This window comes from Rhizophagus irregularis, chromosome 2 (assembly GCF_026210795.1).
Source record: "Rhizophagus irregularis chromosome 2, complete sequence".
Lineage (NCBI taxonomy): Eukaryota > Fungi > Glomeromycota > Glomeromycetes > Glomerales > Glomeraceae > Rhizophagus > Rhizophagus irregularis.
The window spans coordinates 419,546-431,824 of NC_089430.1; the positions used below are offsets into that span (position 1 = coordinate 419,546).

Here is a 12,279-nt window from a genome sequence, read left to right on the forward strand (position 1 = left end):
GATTTCGTCAGTATAATTTGCAATTCTATTCCATAAATTTGAAAAGCGGACATAATAATTTGTGAATATAATAAAGTTTCCTAGTTGTAATAATCAAAAAGTACTGAAAATATATTAGTATGTCACAAATTAAGTGTGAAAAATATATCGTCAACTTCTATAAATCAACTTAATTTTTTGCTCTTTTTAAAGATATCTATTAAACTTACAGTAAAATTTTCAATTATTAATTTTTAAGCTTTATTAGTAATATCCTTTTGATTTATCCTCAATATATTCACAACCTGTTCTAAATGATCATTATATATAGTATAAGTATAAATATTTAAGTTACTATAATAAAATAAAAATGATGAAAAATATCTAAAAACCTCTTCATTTGGGTAAGTATATTACTATATAATTCTTATTTTTTCTGTTAATAGAATTGTAAAAGTGTAACCTAAAATCTAATATTTATAGCTCAAGAAAGCTATGATCGGAATGTCAATTATTTTGGCCAAAATTAACGTTAATGTTGGCCAAAATGATCAACATTCTGATCATTCAAGTGAGCCAAACGATTTTATTTTGATCTGCATTGTACAGTATGACAAATTTATTGAGTAAGTGTTATGCTTAAAGAAAAATGGCGTAATTATTATCACATGATTTCCAATTCGATTTAAATTTTGTGATAATCATCGCATATTTGTGTAATTGTTTTGACACCTTCTTTAATTAACACCGATTATTGTTTGTTTTTAAAAAAACAAAAAAAATCCTAAATCATGTCATCTCAAAATGATATTATATGTGAAAGTTGTAATAAAATATATACAGATATTGATCATGAATGGTGTAAACCATGTGTAATAAATAACTTAAAAAAAAATATCACGAACTGGACTAGTGGAAATGAAAATATTAATAATTTTATTCGAAAAATGCAATTAAAAATTAAAAAATATGATGATATAATTGTTGAATGGATACCTTACAACCAATTTAATAATGTTAAACAAACAAACAAAGATGGTCTTGCTACAGCAATATGGAAGGATGGTTTATTAAAATATGATGAAAAAGAAAGGAAACGTAAAAGATTATTTAATATAGAAGTTTCTTTAAAATGCTTGAACAATTCACAATCAAATGAGGTATGAAACTTCTATTTTTTTTGTAGTTTATTCTTAAAGTGCTTTTATTATAACAACCTTTTATATTAATAGGATGAGACATATTCCATTAAAGTAAATGAATATGATGATATTTTCAAAATATATGGAATATCCCAAAATCCAGATACAAAAAATTATATTATAGTACTTAATAATAGTTATTGCAAAGAATGTGGTGAAATATATACAAATGTATGGGGAAAATGGTGTAAACCATGTGGAATAAATAATTTAAAACAAAATTTTACAAACTGGACTAGTGGGAATAAAAAAATTGACGAATTCATCCAAGAAATGCAATTGTTAATTGAAAGTTATAATGATATAATTGTTGAATGGATACCTTATAACCAATTCAATAATGTTAAAAAAATAGGTAAAGATGGCTTTGATATAGCAATATGGAAGAATGGTTCATTAAAATACAATTATGAAAAACTAAAATATGAAAGAGAACCTAATAAAGAAGTCACTTTAAAATGCTTGAATAATTCTCAAAATGTTATCAGTAACTTGCTAAATGAGGTATGAAACTTCTAATTTTTGTAATTTAATTCTTAAAAATACTTTATTTTAACAACTTTTATATTTAACAGGCTAAAGTATATTCCTATTATGAATATAATATTCCCAAAATATATGGAATATCCCAAAATCCAGGTACAAAAAATTATATTATAGTACTTAATAATAGTTATTGCAAAGAATGTGGTGAAATATATACAAATGTATGTGGAAAATGGTGTAAACCATGTAGAATAAATAATTTAAACCAAAATTTTACAAACTGCTGGACTAGTGGGAATGAAAAAATTGATGAATTCATCCAAGAAATGCAATTGAAATTTGAAATATATGATGATATAATTGTTGAATGGATACCTTATAACCAATTCAATAATGTTAAAAAAATAGGTAAAGATGGCTTTGCTACAGCAATATGGAAGAATGGTTCATTAAAATACAATTATGAAGAAATAAAATATGAAAGAAAACCTAATAAAGAAGTCACTTTAAAATGCTTGAATAATTCTCAAAATGTCATTAGTGGCTTGCTAAATGAGGTATAAAACTTCTAATTTTTGTAATTTAATTCTTAAAAATACTTTATTATAACAACTTTTATATTTAACAGGCTAAAGCATATTCCTAGTGCCTCGACCCGTATCCGGATCAATCCGGATTGATCCGGATTTTTTTTTTTTTCGGATATCCGGATTTTCACGGTTTTCATCCGGATTATAAACCGGATGAAAAATATCCGGTTTGACCCGGAATCCGGATGAAATTTTTATTATTTTTTTTTTATTAATAATAATTTTGCTGATCCATAAAGATCTATATCTAAATGATATTATGGCTAATTATTTTTGCGCCTAATACCAATTTTTTTATTAAAATTTATTAAATTTATATTTGTTATATTAAACTTTTTAATACAGTAAGTTTAAGAAGATTTTTCAATTATAATTTATTTATTGAAGTTTGTATCAGATTTGTTTATTTAAATTTATACATTAACAAATAACAAATAATTTTAGATTTCACATTCAAACGTTCAAAAGAAAAAAAACTTTATATTATTTTTGTTAAAACAAAATAATAATTATTGTTTTAAATGAAAAATTGTTCAATATTATAAATTTATATAATTATAACGACTTTTTTAAAAAATTAAAACTAGTGTTATATAATTTGATTCAAATGATTCTTTAATTTTTGAAAGAAGAAACAAATCCTTAAAAAATTGCCTTACTAACCCAACACATCTATTTATAGTAATCTTTAGCTGTATATAAAAATATCTTGTTTAAAATTTCATAATTAGTTAATTTACAAAGAAATGTTAAACAATAGTCTGAGACAATGCTGAAATAATATGAAATTGTTTTAAAGAAAAGTATTTAATGAAATTGGAATTATGTAAATTTCGTGGTCTTGGATAATTTTGGCCAAATTTGTAATTCTGGCCGAAATTAAAATCACGTGACACCGGAAAAATAGTTTAGCCACCGGGCAAAAAATTTTTTATCGGCTGGCATGAAAATTTAATGTTACACAATTTGTAATTCTGGCCGGCGTTATGAATTCTGGCCAGAATTATTGCCGATCATTTGTAAATCCAATCCGGTTTCCGGTTTCTATCCGGATTATCTGATCCGGATTCAAAATCCGGGTCAATCCGGATATAATCCGGATTTTTTTTTTGTGTAATCCGGATGACGGTTTTCATCCGGGTCGAAGCACTACATATTCCATTAAAGTAAATGAATGTAATATTCCTAAAATATATGGAATATCCCAAAATCCAGATACAAATGATTATATTATAGTATTTAATAATAATAGTTGTTGCAAAGAATGTGGTGAAACATATACAGATATATGTAGAAAATGGTGTAAACCATGTAGAATAAATAATTTAAAACAAAATTTTACAAACTGGACTAGTGGGAATAAAAAAATTGACGAATTCATCCAAGAAATGCAATTGTTAATTGAAAGTCATAATGATATAATTGTTGAATGGATACCTTATAACCAATTCAATAATGTTAAAAAAATAGGTAAAGATGGCTTTGCTACAGCAATATAGAAGAATGGTTCATTAAAATACAATTATGAAAAAATAAAATATGAAAGAGAACCTAATAAAGAAGTCACTTTAAAATGCTTGAATAATTCTCAAAATGTTATCAGTAACTTGCTAAATGAGGTATAAAACTTCTAATTTTTGTAATTTAATTCTTAAAAATACTTTATTATAACAACTTTTATATTTAACAGGCTAAAGTATATTCCTATTATGAATATAATATTCTTAAAACATATGGAATATCCCAAAATCCAGATACAAATGATTATATTATAGTACTTAATAATAGTTATTGTGAAGAATGTGGTAAAATATATACAGATATAGAAGCTAAATGGTGTAAACCATGTCAAATAAATAATTTAAAACAAAATTTTACAAACTGGACTAGTGGAAATGAAAAAATTGATGATTTCATTCAAGAAATGCAATTGAAAATTGAAAGTTATGATGATATAATTGTTGAATGGATACCTTATAACCAATTTAATACTATTAAAGAAATAAGCTTTTCTAAAGCATATTTAGCAATATGGAAGAATGGTTCATTAGAATATAATAAAGAAATAAATTATGAAAGAGAACCTGATAAAGAAGTCACTTTAAAATGCTTGAATAATTCTCAAAATGTCATTAGTGGCTTGCTAAATGAGGTATAAAACTTCTAATTTTTGTAATTTAATCCTTAAAAATACTTTATTATAACAACTTTTATATTTAACAGGCTAAAGCATATTCCATTAAAGTAAATGAATGTAATATTCCTAAAATATATGGAATATCCCAAAATCCAGATACAAAAAATTATATTATAGTACTTAATAATAGTTGTTGCAAAGAATGTGGTGAAATATATACAAATGTATGGGGAAAATGGTGTGAACCATGTGGAATAAATAATTTAAAACAAAATTTTACAAACTGGACTAGTGGGAATAAAAAAATTGACGAATTCATCCAAGAAATGCAATTGTTAATTGAAAGTCATAATGATATAATTGTTGAATGGATACCTTATAACCAATTCAATAATGTTAAAAAAATAGGTAAAGATGGCTTTGATATAGCAATATGGAAGAATGGTTCATTAAAATACAATTATGAAAAACTAAAATATGAAAGAGAACCTAATAAAGAAGTCACTTTAAAATGCTTGAATAATTCTCAAAATGTTATCAGTAACTTGCTAAATGAGGTATGAAACTTCTAATTTTTGTAATTTAATTCTTAAAAATACTTTATTTTAACAACTTTTATATTTAACAGGCTAAAGTATATTCCTATTATGAATATAATATTCCCAAAATATATGGAATATCCCAAAATCCAGATACAAATGATTATATTATAGTATTTAATAATAATAGTTGTTGCAAAGAATGTGGTGAAATATATACAGATATATGTAGAAAATGGTGTGAACCATGTAGAATAAATAATTTAAAACAAAATTTTACAAACTGGACTAGTGGGAATAAAAAAATTGACGAATTCATCCAAGAAATGCAATTGTTAATTGAAAGTCATAATGATATAATTGTTGAATGGATACCTTATAACCAATTCAATAATGTTAAAAAAATAGGTAAAGATGGCTTTGATATAGCAATATGGAAGAATGGTTCATTAGAATACAATTATGAAAAAATAAAATATGAAAGAGAACCTAATAAAGAAGTCACTTTAAAATGCTTGAATAATTCTCAAAATGTTATCAGTAACTTGCTAAATAAGGTATGAAACTTCTAATTTTTGTAATTTAATCCTTTAAAATACTTTATTATAACAACTTTTATATTTAACAGGCTAAAGCATATTCCATTAAAGTAAATGAATGTAATATTCCGAAAATATATGGAATATCCCAAAATCCAGATACAAATGATTATATTATAGTATTTAATAATAATAGTTTTTGCAAAGAATGTGGTGAAATATATACAGATATATGGAGAAAATGGTGTAAACCATGTCAAATAAATAATTTGAAACAAAATTTTACAAACTGGACTAGTGGAAATAAAATAATTGATGAATTCATTCAAGAAACGCAATTGAAAATTAAAAGTCATAATGATATAATTGTTGAATGGATACCTTATAACCAATTTAATACTATTAAAGAAATAAGCTTTTCTAAAGCATATTTAGCAATATGGAAGAATGGGAAGAATGGTTCATTAGAATATAATGATTATGAAAGAGAACCTGATAAGGAAGTCACTTTAAAATGCTTGAATAATTCTCAAAATGTCATTAATGACTTGCTAAATGAGGTATAAAACTTTTAATTTTTGTAATTTAATTCTATCTTAAAAATACATTATTATAACAACTTTTATATTTAACAGGCTAAGACATATTCCATTAAAGTAGATGAATGCAATATTCCTAAAATATATGGGATATCCCAAAATTCAGATACAAATGATTATATCATAGTACTTAATAATAGTTATTGTAAAGAATGTGGTAAAATATATACAGATATAGGAGCTAAATGGTGTAAACCATGTCAAATTAATGGTTTAAAACAAAATTTTGTAAATTGGACTAGTGGAAATGAAAAAATTAACAATTTTATTCAAAAAATGCAATTAAAAATCAACAATTATAATGATATAATTGTTGAATGGATACCATATTACCAGCTTATTAGTATTAAAGAAATAGGTAAAGGTGGATTTGCTACAGTCTATTTAGCAGTATGGAAAGATGGTCCATTAAATTATAATAAAAGGGAATACAAAAGGGTAACTAGTAATAAAGAAGTTGCTTTAAAATGCTTACATAATTCACAAAATATTACTAATGAATTTTTAAATGAGGTATGAAATTTATTTGTTTAGGCTTCATTAAACACTTCTGAATAATGATTGTTTTTACTTTTTGATAGGTTAATGCATACTCTATTAGTATTAATAATGGAATTCTCAAAATATTTGGTATATCTCAAAATCCAGATACAAATAACTATATTATTGTACTTGAATATGTAGATGGTGGAAATTTTAATAATTACAATAATTACATCAGTAGGAATTACACTTGGAATGAAAAATTGGTTGTACTAAGTAAAATTGGTAAAGGTCTTAAAATAATTCATGAAAATAAAGTAGTTCACCGCGATTTCCATACAGGAAATATATTGGTATCAATTAATAATAATAGTTATTATTATATATCTGAAAATCATTCAAGTAATATATATATTTCAGATATGGGATTATGTGGAGAAGTCAGTAATATAGACAAAACAAAAATTTATGGAGTCATGCCATTTGTAGCTCCTGAAGTATTAAGAGGAAAACCATATAGCCAAGCAGCAGATGTATATAGTTTTGGTATGATTATGTATTATATTGCAACTGGAAGACAACCTTTTGCCAATTGTGCTCATGATAGTGTTTTGGTATTAAATATATGTAATGGAATTAGACCTGAAATAAATGAACAAGAAGCACCAAAATTTTATATTGATTTAATGAAAAATTGTTGGGATGAAGATCAAGATAAGAGACCAAGTGCTATTGAAATAGTAAAATTGGTCAATGATCCTTATTGTTCTGTTATAGATGAAGAAATTAAAAAGCAAATTGAAAAAGCAGAAGAATATAAAAGAACAAATTTTTTGTCTACTAGAAATAGTCAATCAATTCATCCACAAGCTTGTTATACTTCTCGATTACTCAATCCATTTACACAAGATCTTTCAAAAGATGATACTAGTTGTACTGAATGTTTAGATTGCGTTATTATTGATTGAACTGAAGCTATTATAAATTACTATTATTTACTTATTTTTATTGAAAACTTATTAAATTACAAATCATTTTATAGGTAGGTTATCGAACAAATGAAAATAAATCAATTAGAACATGCATCTGCACCAAATAGAAAATACATTTTATGAAGTTTCATCTAAGAAAAAAGTGATGATTATAAATATAAAAGGTTGTAACACAGTTGTGATAAACTCATTTTCTAACTATAATTTGATACTAAATTCCTTATATCAGATAAGATGCAACAAACTTAAGCCTAATATTACTATTAATACAAATTTTATAATTAGGATATTATTTTTTTTTGTTGATATTGTTACGCGAATTTTTGCGCATGTGATTTCCGATATTATATGGTGATCCGATGAAATTCGGTACATTTGTGTACATGTCGATTTCCGATGTTATGAGACGATTTACGCCGATATATGATAGTTGCTGATTTGTGTATATCGGTTAACTATATTAAAGATATTGATTTTAATTGATAGATTTACTTATATATCGTTTTTATAGTTATTTTATTTTATTTAGATAATTTATTTATATTATTTATTTTCTTTATTTGTATTGTTTATATATAAGATTTTATTAGAAGTTATTGTAGGGAAATTAGCTCAATAGTAATTAACCGTCTAAAATTATCATTTGTACTTTATTAAAAGTGGCTTATAATCGTATTGTAATTGTATTGATATATTACGAATCAATAACCCATCAATAGACATCTATAGATTAGATTTTGCCTTGATGACAGGAAAAAGAGATGACGGTTAGATAAAATAAGATATAAATACACCTTCCGCCAACTCTTTGATAGAGTAGTTATCTCATAGCTATTTTTCTGTAGTTATTTTGTCATTAAATATCTTTAAGATATATTTCCTATCCCTTTCTGTCACTTTTTATCACTTTGTTGTAAAGATCCGAATTTACACCTGTTTAATAAAATCGTTATATTTGGTCAATATTACACGTTGTTTCTAACAGTCATATAACAGTTGTTGTTATAACCATTGCGTATTATTTTCATTTATCGTATTTATAGTGTTTACCTTGACGATTCTTAACGAACAATACCGGAAGTACCTTGGATAGGTAGTATTGAGTAAGAATTTTGTTGGTATTCGTGTAGTTATACGATATAAGTCATCCGCCATTCGTCCCTTAATTACCGTCATTATTCGGTAACAATATCATTATATTTTGTTCAACACTAATTATAGAGTACTGTATATGTAATATTTTTTTTACATAAATAAAAAAATTAGTTTGTAATTGAACAAATTAAATATAAGTTTTGAAAATATTATTACTAACTGTAATTTTATGTGATTAAAATTTAGAAATAAGTTAATAATAAATATAAATGGTAATTATCAATTTTTTTAAACCTATTATTGACGAATTATTACTAATAATAGATTCAATAGTGTATTTATTGCTAACATTTTCTTTCAAAATAACAAATTTTCTTATTATGCGGTTATATTTCGTATATCAAAATTATTATACACTTAATTATTTAATTACAGATAAACATAGTGTCTCTTTATTAAAGATTTGGTTATGAAAATATTGTGACAATACTTATCAAGACGGAATGCAAAAAATTGACACTGTAATTTATAAAAATATGGTATACAATTTAAAATATATAATTTAACCTAGGCTGGGACTTTATCAATACTCTAATCAAAAAGAAAGAATTTGTTAAACTCTCGCCATACAATAAAATTATTATCTAGATTTTATAGGACCCCGAAATATATATGTAGAGGTCAGGTCCAGAAGTGGTCCAAAATACGCATTCTTTCAGGGCCGGAATTACGATAATTTCAGCCATTATCTAAATTAGGAAATATTATTTTGGCTGGGATTATCCATAAAAGGAATGATCTACATGATTTTTTTGACTCATTATACGCAAACTCTGACCTGACCCTTTTATGTATATTTCGGGGTCCTGATTTTATTCTTTTATTGCTAATTAAAGGTAATAAATAAATATTTAACAACTATATTAATATGCTTTGAATTATATAATATGTTTAAAAAAAATCATATATATAAAATATATTAATGTTTTTTTCTAATTATCACTGTTTTGCAAGTTCTCTTTATACGATATTTACTTGAAAAAAATTGGAGAAACTATAGTCCGGAAGCCAATATAACTTTCAACAGTATATATAAGCTTTAATTAAATTTAATTAAAGAATAAAAATTTAACAAAATTCTCATTATAAGTATCTTTTTGTAAATGTTTACCATAATAAAAAACTAAAATGATGCCGATTCAGATAATTTGGAAGCGAATGTACTTTGTACAAGCAAAAAAAAATATGTAGTATGAGAATTAAGTTATTTAAATTGTTAGATAAATTATACAAAATTAATACGTAATTTCATATAAAATTGCTTTGATGTGTTTATTAAAATATCAAATAAGAATATAGTGACAGAGAAATTTTTTATAAACTCATGACTAATTAGATGAAATTAAACCGAATCTATAACTAAGGTGATTTATAATGATATTAAAAAGAGCTATTATAATTAAGTAGCTATCTAAAAGTAATAAAATATTTCACTTTCTTTAAAATTTGAATAGTAAAATTCGCCTAACTTTAAAATCAATAATAAAATTATAATCACTTAAATTTCTTTAAAATATTATAGGAAAAAAAAGAAATAAATTTAAACCAAAGTTTTTACTTTTGGAAAATATTTCAAAGTATGGTTGTGAAACGGAACAATTCTTTATTTTTGGCTGAGTCTATAGTATTTTTCGATATAATGCATTTGTAATCCAATTCCATTTCCATCATAATTTGAACACGAAATCCTGAAACTATACTTATAATCCTGACGGTATAATATCCCGATATTCACCCGTAGTTACTTCTCGAAAAATCAAAATATCGAAATGTTATAATCCCAACACTTCATAAGTCCGAAATTCAAAATACGGAAAAGAAAAATCTTGAGATCGGTATTATGGTGGTACGGGATTACGACATTAATTTCGAGATTATGGCATTTGGATTAAGATTTCGTCGGATTTTGAGTGTCTGGATTTAGGATGACGGGATACAGAGTCCACAAAATTAATAGTGATTCTTTCAAAATCAGTTTATATATTTTCTTTTTAAGGTTTAATATTTGGTATACCATTAGAAAGGTAATTGAGAGTTCGTAGAGTAAACTTATATTCTTTACGTCACTCTCTTTATAAATGTACTGAATTTCTGTATGGTACATAACAAATAATGATCAAATTATTACAACATTATGCAACAAGCCCAAAAGCATTTTCAAGTAATGAATTGTAACATCTTGATTTTTGAATTTTTGAAGATTTTAAAATCATTAAACATATTTTAATTAAAATAATTAATAATTAATCATATTGATCGCAGATAAAAATTACCCTTTAGTGTAAAAAGGATTAAATGATTTTTTATTACTATTTTTAAATTAATTATTGCAAACGGGAACTTTTAAAATTATAAGATAGATTCATGATTTATTATTATTATTTTTAAATTCTTCACTAGAAGGATTTTTATGAATCTCAAGATGCGATTTGTAGTTTGACAAAAAGTTGTTTTTCATATGTGTGCGTATTAACAGATATTTACACACTACTAAGTGTCTTCCGCTACATCATGTATCCTCCACTATGCTTTGTATCTTCCGCTATGCTTTGTATTAAAAAATCATGACGTTTAGTAAAGATAATCGATGTAATTATTATAACTGTTAAAATGAATTTGACAAATTTCTTTTAAAATATTTGATTAAAACATTATTACGTATGAAAGTTTACAATAACAAAATGATTCGGATTTTTTTATTTCGAAAGAATTGGTATTATGAAATTCTTAAAAGCAATATTTAGGGCGAAACTAAATTATTTAGTCTACCAATTAGGTAACTATTTACCCAATTCAAACCTCAGCTTTAAGTATATCTAGAAATCATAGATAATAACGTTGTAAGCTTGCTGCCAATGTTTAACACTATATTAAAAGAAGGCAAAGCCAGTTTTTATTTGTAAATTTTTTGGAAAATTATTCTATTTTTAATAACTTTTGTCTTCCTTGGTGTCCAGATTTTGCACGGAATTTTTCCAAAGTTCAGAGATTATGTTCACAAAAACATTTCTTATACTTAACATATATAATAAAGTATTTAAAAAAAATAAGATTCACAACTTGATCCAATAATTATCTAATTAATCATATAAAACAAATTTTGATGTTAAATTATGATTGAAATTTCAAAATTAATAAATATTCAAGTATAATCAAAGATTTTAGCTTAAATGACATATTTCTTTTTAATATAATTGGAAAATTATTTTTTTTAAGTAACATATTCCTTTTCTATTTGCTTATCCACATCAATAACTAAAAGTCAATATAATCATATATATAAGAAAATATACCGTTATTTTATTGCTCCTTCTGAATTTTTTATTTCCCAAAAAAGATAGAAAAGTATTTGTTTGTTTATTAATTAGAATAATAAACATACTATGATACTAGCCCAGTAAATATGGCTTTGCTTTGTTATTTCATTAACTACATATACTGACAGGTAAAGGTAAAGTTTTGGAATTATTTTTACAATTATTCTTTACAATTATAAAGTTTGTGAAGTATAAATCTTTAATCCTGTACATTAGGAGTAATTTATCTATTAGGAAAGGACTAAAATTTATAATGAAAAA

At 24.4% G+C, this 12,279-nt stretch overlaps 1 protein-coding gene across 1 annotated transcript; it reads left to right on the top strand.

Moving 5' to 3' along the window:
- Nucleotides 1-770: 770 nt before the first annotated feature.
- OCT59_011550 (uncharacterized protein) lies at nt 771-2,313 on the top strand (the record flags this gene model as incomplete). Its single annotated transcript, XM_066133818.1, has 5 exons — nt 771-1,139; nt 1,212-1,368; nt 1,537-1,685; nt 1,757-2,224; nt 2,296-2,313. 5 exons carry the CDS (start codon nt 771-773, stop codon nt 2,311-2,313), a joined length of 1,161 nt encoding a protein of 386 aa, XP_065989140.1.
- Nucleotides 2,314-12,279: the final 9,966 nt, after the last annotated feature.